General features: G+C 45.0%; 1 protein-coding gene across 1 annotated transcript in view; it reads right to left on the bottom strand.

The window, feature by feature from the left end:
* JAK1 (Janus kinase 1) overlaps positions 1 to 23,825 on the bottom strand; it is a 120,689-nt gene that overhangs the window by 23,256 nt on the left and 73,608 nt on the right. The window contains exons 4-10 of the mRNA XM_012639450.1: positions 22,585 to 22,708; positions 16,580 to 16,733; positions 12,499 to 12,662; positions 9,702 to 10,044; positions 7,952 to 8,137; positions 3,985 to 4,142; positions 1,645 to 1,768 (exon numbers count right to left, since the gene is read on the bottom strand). Coding sequence (XP_012494904.1) covers positions 1,645 to 1,768; positions 3,985 to 4,142; positions 7,952 to 8,137; positions 9,702 to 10,044; positions 12,499 to 12,662; positions 16,580 to 16,733; positions 22,585 to 22,708 — 1,253 coding nt within the window. The remainder of the gene's footprint in view (positions 1 to 1,644; positions 1,769 to 3,984; positions 4,143 to 7,951; positions 8,138 to 9,701; positions 10,045 to 12,498; positions 12,663 to 16,579; positions 16,734 to 22,584; positions 22,709 to 23,825) is intronic.

The following is a 23,825-nucleotide window of genomic DNA, read 5'->3' as shown; positions in this document are numbered from 1 at the left end:
CTGAAACACTTAGTACTTTATAAAGTCTAGTAAATATTACGTACAAAATAATAATTATGATAGCAAAATCTGTCCAGGAACTCCCTCAAACTGAGCCCTTCCAGAACATGCATCTATTTGAGGAGAATCACATCGGGCGCGGCCATTCAGCTGTCTGGTCCAGGTTCAGGGCTCTGTGGTGCCACAGAAAGGAGGTATAACCGGAAGGTTTCCCTCATGGGCCCTTTTTGTACAAAGTAAACTATTTTAATAGTTAAGAATTAGGGCCAGAAAGACCCACTTAAGGCGTAAACTAGGACATGATATTCACATCTGTTACTTCATCTGCACAATGGGATATCGCCTGTCTCATACAGCTATCACAAGGCTTAAACGAGAACATGCAGGTAACATGCTTCACACAGTGCCTGATAAGCTGAAGTAGGCAGAAGGAGCAACCACCTCTGCGACTACCATCTTCCCCATGTATGCTGACGTCTCGTAGGCCACACTACTGAATCCCCGGCACTCCTGGTACAGCACAGGTCAATTCCACCTCAGGAGGCAGCTGGGCTGTTTCATTATCTTAATATCAAACTTCCTGCAAAGACCGATGAATAAAGAGGCCAAGAGCCCTGTGAAGGCAGCAGGCCTGGCAAGTTCTGAGACACGGAGCCCACATGAGCCCTGAGGCCCAGCCGCAGAGGACGGCCCCGGGCAGGCTGTGGTGTTCCTGCACAGCTTCCCCAGGACACTGCGCAGCACTGAGTTCCTTGTGCGTTTCCTCTTCCCAGTCTTGACTGAGCCCAGTTTCCAGGGGCTCTCTAGTACTTTTCCTTCCTGTGTCTGAGGTCCACGGTATGCTAACGCCCTGACCTCCACCTCAAAGGCCCCTCCTTGCCTCAGTTCTCTCAGTTCCTTCGAGCCCAACCAAAGCTAGTGTATTTATGTAGGCTAATTCTGTAAAATTCATTGTCTTTTAAAATATTCCACTTCACGTGTTTAAAATACTACATGAATAAAAAAGGCATTTGTGCCCTGGTGAGGCAAAGTCCATGATCCTGGCTTGTATCTTAGGCTTCAGGATTGTTCTCCCCTCAGGCCCAGCTTCCAGCTATGCCTCAATCTCTAACAGATGCCTCTATTCGTTATCAAAACACAGGATGGCAATTTGTCTGAAGCTTTAGAAAAAGCTTCATTTAGAAAAAACTGTTAGGCCATGCTGATGAAGTGGCACCTTGAGCACTGGTGCAGACAGACACAGCTCTGGGTGTGTGATGATTTTTTTTTGACATGAGTCTAAAAGAAACCACTCTAATTATACTAAACTTCACAAGTATTTGGTGTGAATTGCTTTTCTGGCCACATTCTACCTCCCAGAGTCACAGTGGACCACTGCCATCAGTTCCTGGAAGCAAGAAAGGGCCGCAGGGAGAGATGACACAGGGGTGTGGCTGCTCAGGGGCAGTCTTCTCCGGGAGAGCAGGTGCCCTTGCCAGCCCTCCAAGGGCTTTTCTCAGAGAACCAGGCTTCTACCCCCACCCTGCCAAGGGCCAGATGTCCAGGAGCTGCACTGGACCCCCAGTGGCAGCACCGCACACACTCTGCAGCAGCACTGGACACCCGAGGCCACGTGGCTTGGCCCAAGCCAGTCTCCTGACTGACCTCGGACTTCTCAAAGCAGGTGACGGTCATGAGGATGTTGTCAAAGTCAGTGCAGCTCCACCTCAGCACGTACATCCCCTCCTCGCTTCCTTCTTGCCGCAATTTATTGATGGCATATTCTGTGCTAGAGAGAGAAGCAGGCGAAGGGAGAAAGAGCTCACGCCAAACAGCACTTTAAACCCCTGGGATATATCCACTTTCCTGAGCGCCTCAAGGCCCCATCACATCACCTGTCTGGACCCTAAGACCTCTGGTGTGATACGTGAGGCACGTGGAAACCCAGAGCAGCCTCGGGACAGACAGCGTCTCCGAGGTCTAGAAGAGGACTCAGCCTGCTGCCCAAGGCACTGAGCCTGGCTTAGCCCCGCGTTCCCCACAGATGCTATCTCCAGCTCTGGCCAGAGGGGCCGCCCCCACGGCTGGTGATGAGGGGCTGCCAATGGTGCAGTGGTGGGGGTCTCACCCCACTCCTCCCCACCATCCCCCACCAGCCCAACTGGAGCACGAGCCTCATGGAGGCAGGAATTTGAGGCTATTCTGTTTATTGTTATATCCCCATGGCTCATAGTAGGCGTTCAACAAATTCCGGATTGAATGAATAAATCAATGAGGAAAGACGCTGGCTGGGAAACAGGCCTGTCTTACACTTCCCTTTATCCCTAGGACCAGTAAGTTCTGGCTCATAGAGGGCAGTGAACACTAGCTAAACAAATCCACGTACAAGGCTACTAGCACCTAATGGGTGCTGCTTACTCAGTGAAAGAAGGCTGATGTGATCAACATGTTCTAAGGCAGATATTAAGTACTTTCCTGCGGCTCCATGGTCTCTAAACCCTCCACGCCTCTGTACATGCTGACCCCTCATCAGAGATATCCCTTCCCCTCTTTAAATCTGGCAAGCCATCACAGATCCTTCAAAGTTTAATCTGATTTGCATGCTGCCACTCTGAGAAGGCTCCTCAGGCAATGAGTCTCAGCCTCCTACCAAACGGGAGATATGCACTCATTCACCACACACTTGCTGGGATGCACCAGGCCCCACCGTGGGCGCTGAGGAAAGCCGCAGACACTGCCCCTGCCTGTGTGAAGCCCGTGTGCCGGGAGGTAAGGGTAGGCAGACCAGAAACAAACGTTATGTTACAGAAATAGACACGGTATGTCAGGAGGGAATAATTGGCACTGGAGAAAAATAAGGCAGAGTGAAGCAGCCAGAGAGAGGGGGATGGAGGGGGAAGCAGTGTTATTTTACATAAGCTGGTCAGGGAAGGCTTTGCAGCTAAGGTGCTATCTGACCAACACCTGACGGAAGTGGGGCCGAGCAGATTCTGGAGGAAGAGCATTCCATGCCAAGGCCAAAGCCAGTGCCAGGGCCCTGAAGCACAATCAGGACACTGGAGGAAGGTGTTTTTCTATGCTCAAGCCCTTGCTCTGCAATTGTTTGCGTGTCTGTCTCCCCATAAGCCTACGAGTCTCTCCAGGTCAGGGACCACACTGCTACCAAGCTACCCACCCACAAGGTAGCTGGGATAGGGAGGAAGGTAAGAAGCACATGACGTGGAAGGCAGCTGAAAAGATGCTCCCCCAGATATACTGTGGTCTGGAAAGAGAGACGCAGAAGAAACCCAGCAGCTGTTTTCCTTGGCCTGAAGGGCAGTCACCTGTAAGAGGTCAGTGGAAGCCTTGTCTCAAAAGGCAGAACACAAATGAGCAGGCAGAAGTTACAGAGAGGCCGACTACAGCTTCACCTCAGAAAGGCATGAGCCTCTGCCGTGGCGAGAGCTACACCCCACTGGCTGCCTCATGCAGTACCAAGCGCCCTATCACCAGAGGCATTTGAGCACAGCCTACCAGTTCGGAGATGCAAGTGGGACAAAACATCCCACACAGCCCGTTCTGGCCTTAGGGCTGGGTCACCCCAGGTTCCCACTGTGCATCTGGCACTTTAGGACAAGCTGCCTGAGGATGCCCTTCACTACGCTGTCTGACGCTGAGACCCATGTCCTATCTTTCTTGAATCGCCCACGGGGTTTGACACAGCAGCGGGTGAGGAAGTGCAGCACTTCTCGGTCAGCGATGGAGACGTAAGGGTGTTATATGAGGAGCAGAGACCTCAGTGAAGGAGGAGAGTTGAGCAGCTGCTGCAGGGAGCAGGGCAGGAGATCACATGAAGGCCTGACCAGAACCCGGACGGCAGGAGGAGAAGAGGACACCCAGTGAGTACGAGCCAACATGGTCAACTGGCCCCAACCTAAACGACTGCACCATCCGGGTCTGAAGAGGCCACACTAAAACGTGGGCTCTTTTCACATCAACGGCAAATGAAAAGGTTCTAGAACCAACCAGATTGGACCGTGACAGCCATTCTGAATGTTGTGGACGATCAGCGGGGGAGCCACGTCGGTGCAGAGGTAATGGTGGGCATCCGCTGTGAGCCGGAAGTAGCCGTCTACCAGGGACACAAAGGACAAGGCCTCCTCGTGGGAAGACAGCTTCAATTCCTGGGGAGAGAGAAGTTCCCATGGTTGTATTATGCGTCTATCACCTTGAGCAGCCGACTTTACAGGGATGCACACAGTGAGAAGATATTTAAAACAGAATGGAAACCCCACAGGGAAAACCTTTTTGTTGATACTAACTATACCCCTTGCATTTACATAGGACTTTCACTGCTCAACACACTTTCCCGTCTACTACCTCAGAACTGTCAGATGGCGTACAGTGAGTTTGTGTGTGGTGGGGGCGTGGGAGGTAGGGAGCCTGTGGGGAAGCTGTCCCCTGGGTCCCGACAGGAGCAGGCCTCAATCACAGTGGCAGAACTGTAAAAGTGGAGGCGGGAGGAGCACCTGGTCTTGGCACTAAACGACGGCCCACTTAGTCACCATTATTCCTGCTTTATGGGCAAAGAAACAGAGGCACAGGTGCTTCGTCTCATAGCAGAGTTGGTCTCGAAGGTGAAACTTCCGGGTTTTAATCTGAGTATGGTCCAGACACAATGATGAGGTTGCTAGGTTAAGTCCAGGGACCGCTGAAGGTTTGGAGAAGGCAGGGAGTCTCACTCACAGTGGGAAGACAGAGGGAATTTCCATGAAGGAAGGTATACAGAGAAACGCCTGGAGGTGAAGACAGATGGGGACTTTTGGTCTTGATCACTGATCCTGAGAAGAGACTGCCCATTTGAGAGGGGCTGTGGGGTCAACCAAAAACATTTCCTGATGAGTGCAAAGCCACGATTTGGAGCTTTGACTCACAAAAATATTAAAAAGCACCCCAGCCTTCAGAGAAGGCAAAATGGCACTTAAGAGTAACTCTTTCCATAGCACTAGAGACAGGAGAGGCTGGTGGCAGAGAGGAGAGGACCAGTGAGGGGGAAGGGGTGGGAGGACACAACCACCAGTCAGAATAAAGGTCAGGGACCTGGTGACAGCTGCAATCCCAAAGGAAGCATGCCCTGGGGCCGTGAGCCCAGGAGGTGAGGGGGACAGGCCACCAGAGGGATGGCCCTCAAGGAGACTGTACGCAGTGTCCTTTCAGGTGTGACCTGACGCCCACCAGCAGATACTCCCAAGAGCAAATTCAAGATGCTCTAGAACAAGGGGCAGGGCTGGCTTGGGCAGCCCCTCATCCAGCCACAATATTGGCAAGACCACATAAGCACTTAAGTTTCCTGAGAGCAGAAGTCTAAACAGAAATGGGAGCTGCCAAGGAAATGCAGAGAAAACTGATAAATCAAGATATGATTTGGTAACATGCTGGCATCATGCCTTCCTGAAAGACCAGCAGCCAAAGTACTGCCCGATGAAAGGGCTTGGAAACCCCATGGCTGGAAGGGACGATGGGGGCGTAAGATACTAAAGAGGAGGCATCGAGCAGTGGCTAACCCACAGGCTCTGAAGCCAGCCACTCTGGATTCCGATCTCAGCATCTCCACCCGCTATTAGGTTTAAGCATATCTAATCACGATTTCTATAGGTCAAAAAAGGTCAAGTATCAGCAATTTCAAATGGTTTAACCTAACAGCTGTGTGACCTTTGGCAGGTTACTTAACCTCTTTGTGCCTCAGTTCCCATCTCTGTAAAACGGGGATAATACTATACCCACCCATGGGGTTGATATGAAAATTTAGAGTTGATATTTGTAAAGTGCTCAGAATAGGAAGTACCTGGCACATAGTAAGGGCTACTGTTTGTAAAGAAAAACAAATGGGGAGATTAAGTATTTCTTTCTTCCTGCCTTCCTCCTGCTCCCTACACAGCACTGTAGCTTGGCAGAGTCGCTGGCCCATGTGGCCAGGGTGAGCTCTGACGTAGATGATGGGTGCACCTGCTGGGTGCTGGACTTGCCGGTGAGCCCGGACAGGATGGGGCAGGCTCACAAGACGCTGTCTGCTGCTTCTTCTCCTCTCCACCCACTTCCCCTTCACTGGTCCTCTCCTCTCTGCCACCAGCCTCTCCTGTCTGCAGTGCTATGGAAAGAGTTACTCATAAGTGTCATTTTGCCCTGCTCTGAAGGCTCAGGTGCTTTTAATATTTTTGTGAGTCAAAGCTCCTTCTTCTCCCAAACTTCAGCATGGGTTTGGCCATGCTGAAGAGCTAGATCACAGACATGCCAACCTCTCCCTCACTCCCTCGGGGTCCCTGGGGGATGATGACGCCTTACAAACCAAAGCCACACAGGCAAAAAGTATAGGCAGGAGCCCAACAGAACTGGCCAAAGCTTGCCACTTTCTTACTGAGTGACCCTGTACAAGTTCCTACCCCTCTTGATCAGGCTCAGACTCCCATCTGACATAGAGCCCAAATGCCTACATCTAAGGTTCTTGTAAGGACCAAATAAGACGACACAGGCACAGTATGCGATGCAGGGCCTAACGGCCACACTAAGCTCAATAAATAGCACTGATTGTTTTCTCCCTCCATTTTTCACCTCCCCACTAACATTTACCTGGGTTCTTCTACTTCTCCCTTCACTTTGTTTTTACTACTTTTTTCCTGATAAAATGTTTTTTTGTTAAAAAAAAAGGGGGGGGGATGGGGAGAGGGAATAAGAAATTAAAACCACTCATAATGCCAACCATAAATAAATAGCTCTTAATATTTGATTATTTTTCTAAGAGCATGTGTATGTACATGCATATCTATTTTAAGTCTTTTTAACAAAATTGGTACTATTCTACAGGTAAAGCTTTATTATCTGCTTTTTTCCATTTACAAAAGCATTTTTTCCAGATCATTAAAAAATTCCACAATTTGGCTGTAAAATATTCTACTACTCAGGCAAATTTTGATTTATTTTCCCATTCTCCTATTATTGCACATTTAAGTTACTTTCAGTATTCTGACACTGTAAATACTTCTAGAATGAATATTCTTACTAACCACTGCTTGCATCTCACATTGTTTCTGGAAAATAGAGTCCCTAGATTTCCTGAGCAGAGGGATATATAAATATTTTCAAGGCTTTTATTAACACGTTGCCAAACTGTCTTCCAAAAGGTTACGCCAAAAATATGAGTTACTCTAAACGTAAGAGAGTGACCATCCGGCCCAACCCCTATCTCCAGGCTCTTCCCCAGCACTGAGTGTTACCATTTTGACAGCATTTGCCAACTTCTAAGCAGAACACGGCCTTTCTCTAGTGGTGACTCCACTCACCAGCAAAGTGCCCGTCTCACGACCGTTCTCTCCACGTGCAGTCAGCCATGACCTCCCCCAACACAAACAGGTTTATTTTGGCAGAGTTCCCACTTCCCCTGCCAAACTAGCCTGCCAGTCTAGATCATGTCCTCAAGTGATACCAAAAAGGAGGAAGTGAGACTGAATACCCCTTCCTCCATCGGAGAGCCGCCTGGGTGTGCCCGACACCACAGCAAGGACTGCTGCTGTGGCCGCCTCTGCACCCGCCCGGCAGTCTGCTAAGTGCGAAGTGGGGATTCCCACCCACCCATCCCAGCCCGCTCAGCAGAGAGGCTGCACAGGAGCCCTTCGGGGAAATCGCTGACATTCGCTGTTTTCTTTTCCTTCAAATCCACTAGCTTTGTGAACTAAACACTGATGGTAAAATATCTTTGGAGGGGCAGCAAACTTGAAGGCAGATTCACATCTGTGAGACCAAAGAAAGGCACCAGAATGCATCAGCATAACTTAAAAACTGACATCGATAATGCTTCAGTCATAGAGACCTTTTGGCTTAAATCAGAAAAATCCTCAGATTTTTCTCTTTGGGACAGGAACTCTGAGAATGATGCCCTCAGCAACATCTCCTCCTCATCACCAGATCCAGACTTAAAGAGCTTCTGGAGCAAACTTACCATTTTTTTGTTGTCCTGCTTGTTAACATTGACCACAGATTCCTTTATGACGATGTGAGTGATTTCAGGGAAGTAAGAAAAATTATTCCACTCTTCCCGGATTTTGTTTTTCTCCTCATCCTTCTTGTGTTTATTTTCCAGTTTTTTCCGCTTGAGTTTATTTTTTTCCTTTTCAAAAGGAACAACCTGATAAGATACATGAAAGCGACAAGGTTAAATTGGCTTTCTCATTTTCCATTGGTAAAAGGTCAACGCTTCTCGCAAACTGACACAGGACGTAAGTCCAAGGGGGGTAAAGCCAGCTTGCCTGGCCCTGCAGAGGGATTGGGGGAGTTGGCGCCTGTGGGTTTAGGACCAAAGGATTGGGTTCCATCAGGGAATCTTGGGCTTTCACACCTCGAAGAGACCTTAATGAGCACAATGACTAAACTCTTTACATAATGTACAATGTGCACATAAACTCAGGAAGGGAAATAACTGCTCGCTAGACATGCATCTATGTTCAGGTCCCTTCACTTCCAGACTACTACATGTGCTTTGACACAGACAGAGAACATGTTCTTCCCAACCATGAATGGACAGAACATGAGCTTTCTCCTTCTATCACTAATTATCTTGATGTAACAGCAGTCAAGCCTGGATTTTCAAGAGAAGACAGAATCCCATGCTTGAATAATCTACACATGGACTAACACATATCTGCACAAGTGTAAGTATTTTGTATAGCAGGAGCCCTAGAGACTAGAGATCTAGGTTAAGTTCCTACCTCTGCCAGTTACTTAACTAGTTATGTCATCGCTTTGAGCCTCCATTTCCCCATCCATAAAACAGAGAGCTTACATCTTCACAAGGTTCCCCAAGATTAGACAAATGTTTATTAACACACTACTTACTACATAGAAAGCCCTCAGTAACTGTTAGGCATTGTTATTTTAGCATGAGAACAAAACAGGAGAAAATTAATCTCACATTTACTTTAACATTATTGTTTACAGTAGCAATAATTACAGCAGCTATAATAATGTGTTCAACATTAAAGCTTTGTGCTAAATGCTTTTCTATTCTCTTAACAACCCATGAGTTAGAGACAGTAAGTACCTCCATTTGACAGATAATACGCAGCTGATACATGTGAAATAACCTGCCCAAGGCCATGTAACTGTAAGGTGTAAAGGTAGGCTTTGAACCAGCTCTATGTAGACTTAAAACCCATGCTCTTAAACCACTATTGCTCATCCAACAAACATCTCATGAAGAAGCCTCATAATACAAAATCAGTTTGCCAATTTCATGGAGCCAGAGGCCTAAGTTCATTTCTTGGCACATGCTTATTAATTATGTCCTTGGGCAAGTTTCTCAGCTTCTCCGTGCCTCTCTGTGTTCATCTGTAAAATGGAGATAATGGCAGTACTTCCCTTGAAGGTTTTTTTATTTTTAGAAATAAATGCATAATACCTGTAATATGCTTAGAAAAGTACTTGGCCCATGGGAAGCACTCAGGAAATTTCTGTTATTATATTACTACATATTACATAAAATATTATATTTCCCTATCTCCCCACAAAACTCAATATTTATTTTTAACCTTGTGATACATGGACAAAATAAAAGCTGAAGGATACATGGTCCCTACCCTAAATAAACTGAGCCTATGGGAGTGATGGACAGACAGATAATCCCGGCAGAATGAGCAGCAGACACCACGTGACACAGGGTGTTCTCTTTTGACTGACTGCCAATAGCCACTTACATTTGGTTTCTGCCTCCACTGGATTCCAAGGTTTCCAGTCACCATCACTTCATAGTAAACGACGTTTCCACTGTCATTTGAATTAAACCAATTCATCTCGTTTTCTGATGAAATCATCAACATGGAGGTCTCAAATATTTCAGCACCATAATGTTTTGTCAACGTTTCCAAGGTAGCCAGGTATTTCACCTTCAGGTCATGCGTGGACACGCTGCTGTCACAAATGGTCTTGTTGTTAAATTCTTTTAGGAAATCCTTGAAAACGTTATTTATCCGCATCCTGGTGAGAAGGTTCCTCTGTCTGATGGACTTATTCAATGTTTCTGGAATATATCGCTTGTAGCTAAAAGAAAGGAGGAAAATATATCTCTTTTTCACACACAGGTTAACAGTAAATAGTTTAGAAACAAATCTTAAGTATATGAATCGTCCTTCCATGTGTTGCCAAAGGAGAAAGGGTGACGTCCTCACAGAGGAACTTAAATGGCGTGAGCCCCTAGAGTGATAATCATAAGGAGACAGAGGTGAATAGAAACTGAGAGAAAAGCAAAGCACACGCTCCACACATTTCACTGAAATGGGAACTCCTTCAGGTATCATCGAAAAATTGGCTTGTCTGTATTTTTGCTTGCTAGTTTCACTGTCCTGGCACACATTAGTACACACACATGCCCACTGGTATTAAGACTGAGCATCGGTTAGAAAACAGTCTGAAAGGTGTCAATTATCTCTTGGTGTGATTATAGATGCTTTGTATGTCCTACTTGCATGTCTGATTTATAACTTTTCTATAAAGATCCCTTTTTTAATTAAAAAATGGGGAAAATACATAAAGGCTAACTGAGTTCAAAAGACGTAGTGTTTGCCATGTGAATATGTCCCATGTATATTATTAAATGGATCAACAAGTAAGCTGAAAGGTTAGTTACCCATCCAGGTGCTAATGGGGGAGTATCTATGACAAACGATCTCAAGAAACCAACACACTGCTAGAACAAGGGTCAGGTTTTTTTTTTTTTTTTTTTTTTTTTGAGACAGTCTCATTCTGTTGCCCTGGCTAGAGTGAGTGCCGTGGCATCAGCCTAGCTCACAGCAACCTCAAACTCCTGGGCTCAAGTGATCCTACTACCTCAGCCTCCTGAGTAGCTGGGACTACAGGCATGCGCCACCATGCCCGGCTAATTTTTTCTATATATTTTTAGTTGTCCAGATAATTTCTTTCTATTTTTTTTAGTAGAGACGGGGTCTCACTCTTGCTCAAGCTGGTCTCGAACTCCTGAGCTCAAACAATCTGCCCACCTCGGCCTCCCAGAGTGCTAGGATTACAAGTGTGAGCCACCGTGCCCGGAGGGGTCAGGTTTAAGAGGAACGTAGAATATCCGTGAAAGAAAGAACAAGTTCATGGGGGCCAAACAAACAGGGAGACGGATCTGCTTGTTACTGCCGGGCCTGAGACAGCACCTGGCCCAGGGAATCCCTGCTGTGTGAACCGTTTCACGACAGTGGAAAACCGTGAAGTTTGGAATTTATCCTCAACAAATATTATAATTTTTCTTTTAGATTAATGTAATAGAATTAGAGAAAAGCTGTCATTTTTCACTTTAGCCTCATGAACAAATAAAGAGTAAGTGCCCAGAGGAAAGGCCATAGAAAAAGAGAAGGCAGCAGTTCAGCACGTATCTGGTTAGTCCCTGCATTACTGAGGGGCTGCCTGTGATCTGCTCTAGACTCCGGTCAAGGGCAAGGAGAAACACGAAGTAACCTTAGGAGGAGATGCGTGCCGCCTATCACAGACAATACAGCTATGAATAATCTCTTCCAAGTTAGACTGTCTTCATTTGTGATAATCATAATAGTCCATTGGTGAGAAAAAACTATTAGATTTCATAAATGGGCAGAAGTTATGCAGATTGAATATTCCTCCATAAAGACGTGATCGCAAATGATATTTTTAAGTAAATACAATTTTCTTAAGATAATGGTTGATCAAATCTCACATCAGAATTAACAACTCTCTAGTGAACCACTAGAACTCCTTGAGAGTTCAGGCTGGGGATGGTAATAGCTGCTCATTGAGCTATACTGAGAAGGATTTTAAGACGTGTCCAGCACCAAGGAGAAAATGCAGTGACAGACAGGAACATCCATGCAGGTGAGCAGTGAAGTGGAGGGCACGTGGTCACCAATTTGATTGGCACCCCCACCCCAGAAATTTCACCTTAGTACAAATTTCTGAGATTATCGGCAAACATTCAAAATCAAATTATAATTGTGTTACGAGTAACAAATATTCTAAATAAGATTTGGATTTTGCAGAGAGCAGGGGTCAGCCAAACACCAGCAATAGTTAAACTGAGATGTATAAGAATGAAGTGGAAGATTGGAAAATTCCACTAAAGTGGAATTCTTAGAAATTCCACTACCGGGCTTTTTTTCCTTGCGATCCTTACCTGGATCCCCTCCTTCTCTGCGACCTTGCCCTCATAAATCACCTGTAGCAATTAGTGTACCAGGTTGTAAAGTGGCTAAGGACCCTGTCTCACTAAAGTTAACCCTGTTGTAGCCGTGCCCCTCCTCCTTAAGCAGAGTGTATAAAAGACTGCAATGCTCTTTGTCTGGTGCTCAGAATTTGGGGAGAGCAAATTCCCCTCTGAGCCTTGCCGGCTGACAATATAAAACCTGTATTGCCAAAATCTCTGTGTGTGTCTCTCGGTCTATTCTTGGTCAGCCCTGCCGTAACAAGAACATGTGAACACAAGCCCATCACCACGAGGAATGAGCCAGCAGGATGGGTTACCTGATGTCCTTGGGCAATTCCGGCAGCTGCATCTTCTTCATCATGGCATAGTGTGAGATGGCCAGGACGGCCATCCCCAGACACTCATTCTCAATGTCATGGCCATCCTGCTCAGTCTTGGGGTCTCGAATGGGAGCCAGGCACTTCACCAAATCATACTGTCCCTTTGGAGCAGAGGTGAGAAAAAACGAGTCAACGTTTAAGTTTCAAGAACCCACCCATTTCTGATCTTGAGAGAAAGGCCCCAACATGGGCAAGTGCTCCCTAGAAAAGTGGCACAGCAATGAGACTCAGCAGATGGACGGCTCTCCAGCATCAAAGCTCTTTTTCAACAAAGCTGGGCATGGGGGAGCTCAGAAGCTGTTTCTCTTAGGTTAATTCATCTATTTAACAAGTAATCACTGAGCACTGTGCAAGGTACCGGTGAACAGTACAGACACATGAAGCCCCTGCACTATATAAAGGATGCTAAAAACTGTGTCCTGGATCTGATCCATGCCAGAGCAAGGGGAAGTGACACTCGGCTGGAGCTGGATCATGCATCAATGCCACAAACTGAGATGGCCTTGTCTAGGCGCTGGGTGTACAGCTGACAGGGTGCTGCCGCCCATTCTGACACAGCTCTAGGGAAAGGGAAGGAACCCACACTCCACAGCGCATCACCGGCACATGTACGTTTTCCCGCACCTGCTGCTCCAGTCTCCAGTAGTGACATGGACCACGACACACCCCTCCCTGACGCAGGTGCACAGCATTCCAAGAGCCAATGGGCGCTCTAAAAACAAGGCTAAACAGCCATGCCCACCTCCCGCCTTGTACAGAGTGGTGACCACGGTGTCAGTGCTGACTCCCACTGATTAAACCCTAACCTCAGGGCAAGACACTGCACTGGATTCCATTATTTCATCTAATCTGCATAACATACCCTCTGAGGTAGATGCTAACATCGTCGTCTCTAACAGATGAGGAATCTAAAGCACCAACAGATTAAATAATCCCAGTCAGTCAGTCATCTGTGTGGTAATTACTGAGAACTAACTCTGGGCCAAGTGTTATCCTGGTTGCTAGGGACACAGCAATAAACTAAACCACGTACGCTCCTGACCTCATAAAGAGTCCGTTCTAAGGAGAAAGAAAAGAGTAAATGAATAGAAATATCTAATGCTAGGTAGTTGCAAAAACCCAAGTCAAACAGAAAAACAGAGTGCCACAGGGGCCAGGCGCTTAGCAAGTGGTGGGGCTGAGATTAAACCTAGATCTGACTCCAGGGCCGCCGTTGTTCCACACCGTGCTACAGCCCCACTCAGCCTTCAACGACCGACTGACAGTACACAGAACCGAGGACTGTGAACTCTCCAGCCCTTCTCTAGCTTGGAGCAGGGACAGACACAAAGTCTGGGAGAGGTGTTCCTACATAAGGAAGGCACTGTCCCTGAAGAGACTTGAGTGTAATGGGTTTTGGACAGAGAGCTGTCATTGCTGCAGTTCCCCTTCTTCCCATGACAAGACTTCTGGTTTCTCTCAAGTGAGGAAAGGCCACTGACCAGTTCCACAAACTTCTGAGGAACAACGATGAACTCTACCAGCAATGTGTGAGGAGGACACAACCTGAAACTGTTTTGTTTGGTTGTGATTTTCTGTAAACATTCACTGTACAGCTCCCTCAAGTAACTCATTCCTGAGCCTCCAAAAGGTCAGATTTTAATGCAATACTTATTCCTTGAAGTAGGGTGCACCCTTCCTTTATACCTCTGTTCCCAAGAAAGGTAAAAGAATAAATCTCAGATATAGATACATAAAACTGGGGAGTTGAATTCGAAAAGACCAAACTGAAAATGGCCAGATCATTTTATTTTTCCACATAGTATGTGCCCAGAGCTGTGCATTATCTCACTTCTCATAGTCTCTGAGGCCAGTTCAAAGGTATATATAGGATGGGGGTAATGCACGATTGGTAACTAAGGCCTACAATGGCAGATAGCTCAGACATAAAAATTGCATGTGTAAAAGTACATCCTAAGAAAATAACAAATAGAACATGTACATAAACACATATATACGTAGTCGTTCACAACAGAGTATAGACTGATAGCATACTAGAGAAAACTTGAGAAAAACCAAAAATGTCCAGGAACAGGTGACTAGCTAAATGATAGCTTTTCCTTTGGACTCCAGCCTCATTACTCAGTTTCCTACCTGAAATATTCACTTCTACATCACACAGGCATCTCAAAAGAGAACTCCTAATTTCTACCCCTTCCCTAGCCTCTTCCTCCCAGTCTTCCCTCTGTAGGGAATAACTCCATTATCTATCCAACATTACCCAAAACAGAAACCTAGAAATCATCTTTGACTCCTCAAATTCTCTCACCTTCCACATCCAACCCAACAGCAAATCATATCGATTCTATCTTCACAAGTAATGGCAGATCTACTCATTTTTCTCTAGTGCCACTGCTCCTACACCAAGCCAAACCAGCATTTTCTCTCATTAGAAACACAGTTGCAGACACTCAGTTGGTATGTTTGCAGTGTACTCTTGCACCCAGCACAAATCTATGTTCCACATAGGTGAGGTGTTTAATTGACATATAACAAGAAATCATTTACTTAAAAGAAATAAAAATCAAGCCTTCTGAATGGCTTCCCGCTGCACTCAGGGTGAAAACATCACCCCTTCCAGCTCTAGGAAGCTCTGTGTGACCTGCCCCATCTCACCAGCCTCACTCCTCAGCACCCTCCTCTTGTTCTGCAGCTACAGTGCCTCTTCTCTCAGGCCCGCCACGTAAGGGCCTTCCCACATTCTGTTCCCGCCACAGCAGATCATTTCATCTGGAGCTGAGGGGATAGCTGGTAATGTCTAAAGACACTTTTCACACATCACAACCAGGGAGAGAGTGCTACTGGCATCTAGTGGGTGGAGGCCGGGGGTGCTGGGAACCACCCTACAACGACGTGCAGGGCAGCTCATCACAAGAGAGAATTATCCAGCCAGAACGTCAGTACTGCCGCTAAGAAACCCTACATGGAAGAAATACTTTTCCCACTGCTCTCTTAGAATTGTAGGCTCCTTTTTATTCTTCATTATAAATGGCAACTCCTTAGAGAGACGGTCTCTGATGTCGCTATTTAAATTAGGTCTTCCCATTCAAACCCCCTCCCACATTCTGTATCACAAAGCCTTCCCGCCCCCGCCCCCCCAGAGCACTTCTCACGATTTCCTACACATTAGCTATGTATCATTTTCTGTGCCTGTTTTCTGTCTACCCTGACGATACATCTGATGCATGCAGAGACCACATCTGTCTCGTCCACCCTGGGACCTCCAGCTCCTTAGTGAGCGTAAGTGTCTAAGGGAGACAGGACACAGACACCCAGTAAATATGTGTCGAGTAAATGAATTGTTATGAAGTCACTAAAACAACGAAGATCAGTATTTCTAATTGACATTTGAGGGACAAGCAATAGGATGAATACAAAAGCAGTTTATAAAACAAAATGAACAGCAAGATATTTCAAAAACTACATAGTACATAGTATAAATTTGCACAAGAGAATTCAGGAAGTATATTAACAAAAATGTTAGTTATCTGAGAACAATGCAATTTCAGGTGTTTCTAACTTCTCTTTTGGCTTTTTTCTAGTGTCTAATCTTTCTACCCTACTACCACTGTGACTCAGAGTGGTCACCTCCTCCCTCCCCAGACATTACTGTGACTGAGAAGGGCCTTTGTTAGCCCCATTGAACCCTACCTTCCCTCAATAACAGCTTCCCTCTGACCTCCGACCACAAGGTGCTACGGATGGAAAGTACAATGGTAGGAAATGAAATGAGGGGAAAAGAAAGGAATAGGAGAGAGTTGAAGCCTGGAAAACCCACAGTTGGGTAACCAGCCCCCTGGGATGCTGAATTGCTGGCTTCCACCTCCTCACTTAGGCAAGTCCAGGTGTGGCAAGAACTTCCACAGAACAAGCCAGAAAGCCTCCTAGCACCACCAAGTTCAGCTGCACCAGGGAGTCTGAGCTCTACAATGCCTCACCCACCCCACAAATTGTCACTTCTCCTGAGCCCACTTCCCACCTGAGCGAACAGATACTCCAGCGAGCTGGCGTCAAGGAGAGGGGTTGCATCTGGAACCTTTTTCTTCTCATAGCCATTTTTCTGTTTCTTTGGAGAATGTCGCCACACCGACTGCTCATTGTCATTGGTCCCATGCCAATTGGTGAAATAGAACCTGGAAGGCAAGAAAGTAAAAAGTCAAATGTGGCAAAGGGGACCTGGAATGCGTGGGGGGTACCCTGGCTCACTGAGAGTGGTCGGTTCCAGACATGGACCCGCCCTGAAAAGCGAGCGAGCAGACAACCCTGCACCTTGCAGCACCTCACTGTCTCTAGGCCCTTTTCTTTTCATTCTCACAAGCACTCTGTGAGGACTGTCCTGTCAACACCTCCTCTGTAACTCGGGCACATAAAGTGACTCCTTGAAGATCACAAAGACAGGTCCTCAGACCGTCCACTTCCCCCTCTGTTCTTCCTCAATAGGAGACACCTGCTGACTGGAACCGCAGCTCCCTGCTCCATCAGCTGCACGGCCAAGGCCACTCTGCCTTGAATCCAAGACCTATTTTATTCACATTTTAACATTTCTGAAATGTAGTTTCATAACACAATCAAGATATATAGCTTATATGGCAGCGTGTCCTATTTCCCAGATTGCTGTTATTTAATATTAAATTGATGGTCTATCTTATACAATGAATAGGGTTTTAAAAGAGAACTACACACTCTACAAGCATCAGCTGCAGTGTTGTGAAATAAGTTTATTATGTACATTTATATACTTATACTATTTAATTCTCACAGCAACTCTACAAGGTAGGTTTCATACTTTCTCTTTTACCCATGAGGAAAACCAAAATTCCGTGAAGCTAGGTAACCTAAGACTACAAGCCTGTTCTCTTAACTGCTACAGTTGACCCTTGAACAACATGGGTTTGAACTGTGTGGGTCTGCTTATATTGGTTTTTTTGCAATAAATATATCGGAAAAGTTTTTGGAGATTTGCAACAACTTGAAAAAACTCACAGACAAACCACGCAGCCTAGATATACCAAAAATATTAAGAAAGAGTTAGGCATGTCATGAATGCATACAATATACGTAGGTACTAGTACTATCTATGCATTCATCAACTGTTTATGTTATCAGTAAGGTTTTCGGTCAACAGTAGGCTATAGTAGTTAAGTTTTGGGGGGTAAAAAGTTATACACAGGCCGGGCGCTGGTGGCTCATGCCTGTAATCCTAGCACTCTGGGAGGCTGAGGCGGGCGGATTGTTTCAGCTCAGGAGTTCGAGACCAGCCTGAGCAAGAGCGAGACCCCGTCTCTACTAGAAAGAAATTATCTGGACAACTAAAAAATGTATAGAAAAATAGAAATTATCTGGACAACTAAAAAATGTATAGAAAAATAGAAATTATCTGGACAACTAAAAAATGTATAGAAAAATAGAAATTATCTGGACAACTAAAAAATGTACAGAAAAAATTAGCCGGGCATGGTGGCGCATGCCTGTAGTCCCAGCTACGTGGGAGGCTGAGACAGGAAGATCGCTTGAGCCCAGGAGTTTGAGGTTGCTGTGAGCTAGGCTGACGCCACGGCACTCACTCTAGCCAGGGCAACAGAGTGAGACTCTGTTTCAAAAAAAAGTAGGTTATACACAGATTTTCAATTATGTGGGGGTGGGGCTGGCCCCCGAGTTTTTCAACGGTCAGCTACACTTTCCTCTGCCATCTGTAAGGGAAGCACAAGTTCTGGAATGCGTGAGAGTGACTGAGCCATGCTGGCCCAAGCCATCTCTAGGCTACAAGCTCAGCTGGTACCTAGGTCTCTTTGCCTTGACATGCCCTATGAACGGTTGAAAAAACAACCACGTTATGGAGAAGCAACAAATAAAGTTCTCCCTCCCCTCCAAAAAAGAGCCGTCATTAAACTCAGACATCTGTCTTTGCTACATGTGCAGAGCCTAAGACATACCAGGCCCTGTGTTAGGCCCTGGGATGCGGAGGGTCCTCAGGCACAGTTCCTGCCCTCTGTGAGTTCCCTGTCTTGGGGGCAATCAGTCATGCCCATCAACTATAAAGCCACATACAATGTGGCATGTGTCATAAGCAGCACTACGTTGTGACTTTCATGGTCCCTAAACAGTTTTCCCTTCTTCCATAAAAAAATATTAAAAGCTATACTTTACAATTGTGTTGATACAAAGATGAATATAATCCAGCCTGGATCATATTCATTTTTTTTCCAATTTTAAGTGAAATCAGAACATTTTGTAGGCCCCTAGGCACTATGCCTAAAGCGTAAGTTTTCCCTGGACATAACAGAGTCTCTAATGAGGTGCCAGGGAGGGACAGGCTGCCCTCCAATGCTAGGGGAGTGACAGGAGGAGGAAAGGGGTCCAGGAAGGGAAGTTGAGACCAAAGTAAATAAATGCCGGGCTATAGAGCCAGGACCATACACAGCAGGCAGAGAAGAGAACAAAAGCCAAGCTGATATGAAGCAGGATCCACCAAGAAGGAAACCCCATGGAAGATGGGCTGAAACAGAGGAGGCCAAGAGACAAGCAGATGCCTGTGGCAGTATCCAAGCAATGTCATGAGTTCCGCAGAGGCCGCAGCTGTCCTGCTTACCGCTGAATCTCCAGCACGTGGCATGTATAACTGACACTGAACATGTGCTTGATAAACAACAAAAGATGAACAAACTTGAATAGTAGCAATTAACACAGAAAGGAAAGAATAAATAGTTTCTTTAAAGGTAAAAATCATTATTTTATAACTTTCAATGATTCTATACACCTTATCTTCCCTGTAACTAATAAAAGCAACTAAGAATTTGACTGTGGGCTTCAGTGTCTCTCACACACACGGGAAGAACCGCCTATCTGCAGAGACACATGTAGCCCAAACTACATCAGGTTTCCATACATGTGAGAAGGCATCACACACGGGGAACAGTGGAAGCCTAAGGCTGTCAGCTGTCCTAGAGGCTGGCATTCACGCTGTTCCCAAGCCTAGCGCTGCTCTTCAAGGACAGAAGAGAGCACATGCCCAGAAGGACTCAGCCAGGATCCTCTCCCATGGACAAGCAGGAAGGAGTGAACCAGCCCCACCAGCTACAAAGGCTCAAGATAGGGTGCCCACAGAATGGCACAGGAAATGTCACTTCTGTTTAATGGTGGAGGAAGGCAGTGATAAGAGAATGAGAATTATGTACGACATGGAAGGTTTCCTGCGACAAGGAAAGAAAAGGATCCCAATGATGGGGGATGTTGTTTGAGAGAGAAGCACTGAAGGCAGATGTCCCCAGAGCCCATCCAAGCCATGGTCTTCTTTTGCCATCCTACTGAGTCTCTATGAGGCATAGTCCTTGACCTGGGAGAGCCGAGGGCCCAAGACATTCCCTCTGGGCAGAACACAATCTCCAGTCAGGTCTGAACAAGGACATTCTTCTAGGCTGCTATCTGAAAGCCCTGTGGGACTGTCTTTGGCTTAGAAGCCTTTTGGTTGGATCTTCAGACAGGAGGAGGCTGAGGAGATCAAACATAATGTGTTAGCTTCTCCCCTACAATAAAAGCTAAAGGTAAACAGAAGACCAGAGAGTCTAAAACAAGGTTGTATCTCTACAAATTGCCTACAAAGGCTGACAGCTGTCTGTTTAATAAGATGCCAAAAATAAAAACAAACTTTTAAATCAATGACTATCAAAATCAACGCCCTCCTAATCAAAAACTAGAAGATACACTAGAGACAAAAATTCCACACTTTTTTAAAATTTATCAAGGTGCTCAAACTTAGTATATACAAATTCCTGATATTATAACATGCCAATGGAAAAAAATTTTAAATGTCATAAATAAATGTAGTGTGATAGCTGCCCACATGCCTTTTCAGAATGATGCGGAGGAATAAAGCAGGAAGAAAGGAGAAAGGGAGAAATAGATCTATCCATCAGAGACGTACATTTATAAAATTATATTACAAATAACTGCACATTCTAGGTTTGTGTGCAGATATTATACACATGAATTTTTTTTAGGTTTCTAGAGAATTTTTCAAATGGATAGTGAAATTCATTTTGTTGAAAAAGCAAAAAAAAAAATTTTCTGGAAAAGGAATAAAGAATATGATTGTCTTACATTAAGATGTATTATAAAACAGTAACTATCAAAAGCATTACCTAAAGACACAAAACCATAATAGAAGTACAAAAATATTTCCCAAAATAGAGCTGGGATTCCACTGACATAATCACCAACATTTATTTTCATATTATACCCTCTTTAGTGGTGAGATTACAAGGTTTCAAAATTTTTGTAGTTTGTTGTCATGCAAATGTTTTGCCTTAGGGTGGTATTTTTTTTTCCAAGTTCAAAGAGTCTGTGGTAACAAAGCAATATCCTGTTGAAGCACAATGTCAGGTACAAAGTCAAGGTGCTAAAAGTGAAGTAGCCACGCACTTCCTGGCAGATACCAGAACTGGGCAACAGGCAAAAGCAGCTTTTAATAGCGAGGCATTCATGTGATCAACAAATAATAACGCCCCACAGAGAATTCTAGTGCCAACAAGACGATTCACTAGATGTAACTGTGGGTTAACTCACTTCTCTTTTCTGGGTATCAGTTTTCCTACTGAAAAAACAACAGTTGAATAGGTAAACTCAGGTCTCTTCCAAATCCCAAATGCTATCATTCTAGACTCTGAGCAGAGTTTATTTAGAAACCTAGAGGAAAGAATTAGAACTCAGAGGCATGCCCCCCGCACCCCGCCCCCGCCAGACTTCAGGCTGCAACTACACGTTTCAAGCCATTCCCCCACCCCAGGCCACAGAAAGCAAGATTACACTTTGAAAAACAAATCCGAATGCAGTCAGAAGGCTGGGTGGGGTGAATGTTTCCCTAAACCTGGGGTGTGAATCTCACATAGCATACAGCTTTCCTCTTAAGGTGAGACCTTAGATAAGTACAGAAAGAAAAGGTCAGCCCTAGGATGATTGTCAAAGAACATTAGATCTTGATTCAGGGTCCACTGAGAAAAACATCCCTTTCTGGAATGATGACAACTCTACCAACTTTCCCCCCAAAAAATGGCAGCTGTAATACTGTGGAGAGCCTCTGAGACTCCAGAGGGCTTTTCTAGCAAGTTCCTACATTCTATAAACATCTGAGGTAATCTACTAATTATGTCTGTGTAAGTTAAGATGCTTTTCAAAAAGGATCTACCCTATTTATAAGCTCCACTGCTAAATACGTGTTAACTTGTGTTTAACTAGCATCCACTAACAAATGTTCAATTCTAGTTACTGAGTAAATATGCTTAGAAACTCAACAACTGCAGCTATCGAAGGACTGACTGTATCACCTTAGGAGATACTGTGACATTTAGCAAAGCGTACAATGTGGGAGAAAAGGCAAGTACCCATCAGAAGAAAAATTATAGCCCTAGAGTCAAACATCCTCCGGAGCAGTCAAAACATCCACTCCTTGAGAACAAGACCAAAGTAGAATTTTTAGGTTACCACTTCAGGCAATGTTTCTCAAGCTTCTTAGCGGCCACTTTTAGTAAAAAACATATTTTATATCATGACCTGGTACATACATATATTACATATCTCCAAAATTTTAAAAAAACTATATTCTTAGGATATGTATATATACTGATGCTATCTATTCTCTCTTGTTTCTTTTGTTTGTTTTCTAAATTCTGGTTACAACCCACTAAATTCAGTTCATAACCATGATTCACCATTTGAAAAACTCTGCTGTAGGATACTAATTCTATTCAAAATACTCCCTGCATCATAAAGATTTCTTTTCTAAACTGTGGCAGAGGAGGGTGACCAAATTCATCTTGAATTGTATTCCAAATACTGATGGAAGTCCTTTCTCATACCAAGCAAATACGAAAGTTACGAACTATAAAAATGACTACGATACTTCTTGGTAAGTGACTCAGGGCCCTAGGCTAACCGCTGCCCCCCAGCACAGAGGCAGCCAGGCAGGCACCAGCCCTGCACTTCCCACACCTCATCCGGTAGTGGAGCCGGAGTGACATCTTGTCATCGGCGGTGATGGTGTGATTCGGAGCATACCACAGCTTGGTCTTCTCATCATACAGGGCAAAGAGGTTGTGACACAGAGGAGAGATACCTGGGGAAGAGTAAAAGACACATCAGAAAACTGAAGGGAGATACATTCGGCCACCTGTTTCCAAAGCACAACATAGGCAAAGACAAGGAATTCCTTCATCCAGAAAGAATTTAGGTTACTCGTATCCTCTTAGGGCAAGACCGACTTCCAACCATGCTCAGTCAGGCAGTTTTAATCAAAATAATCACGAACTATGACTCCCCAGGAATACATGCTGTAGCTCCTGGCAAACCAAATTAAAATCATTTAAAAATAAAAGTCTGATGGTATTTCTCATTACAGATATCTATGGCAGAGTCTTAGCAAATCTGCTTAAAAGAAAAAAAAGGCCACGTGAGAAGTTCATAGATCCTGCCTGATGTGCACCTTGCTAATCAGTCAGAAACATTCTCAGAGTTTGGGAAATCCTCGATCTGTTTCCTATAGAAAATGTTTAAATAATCCAACACACAGTAATTATACATTAAACATACAAAGAAGTCCCCTGGCAGTAGTACACAAAATTAATATTAGAATAAATAATAACCAAAGTGATTTTTGTCAGTGATTAAAATCTATTACTCTTAATAAATATATTTACTCTGTTATAAATATTTTTTTATTAGTAGCCAGCTAACAAGAAGATACACGCTTAACAAGGCTGGCCCCGTAGTGGTCCCTGGGCTCCCCAGCCCACTAGTGACCTCCTTCAGTGCGAGAATAACGGAAAGACAAGATATACGGAGCCACTCACTTCTAAACCCATGACTAAAATTACACAGACCTGTGATCTAAATGGGCTGGGGGGAGAAAGACTGCCAATAATCAATTATTACTGATATTTTCATGAGCAGCCAGGCTTCAAACTAAGAAACAATAAACTTAAATGACAAAAAAAAAAAAAAAAAGTGGGAGAATATAAGGTAACTGGCACTTGTTTGCCAAATAGGACATCTGAAGTGAGACTGACATTGACAATCCCCTCCCTGACCCTCCCCTAGGCAGGGACTCTCTCCAAGGCAGACACTAAGTTAAGAAGCTCCGGATGCCTTGGCATCTACAAGTTCTCTCCTGAATGCCTCAATCCATGCTTCTCAAGAAATGTGAAGTTATCCCTTCAGAAGTTACGCTCCTTCTT

Source organism: Propithecus coquereli, unplaced genomic scaffold, assembly GCF_000956105.1.
Source record: "Propithecus coquereli isolate 6110/MARCELLA unplaced genomic scaffold, Pcoq_1.0 Scaffold14, whole genome shotgun sequence".
Taxonomy (NCBI): Eukaryota; Metazoa; Chordata; class Mammalia; order Primates; family Indriidae; genus Propithecus; species Propithecus coquereli.
The sequence above is the reverse complement of the archived record's forward strand: the minus strand, read 5'-3'. Positions and strand labels throughout refer to the sequence as shown.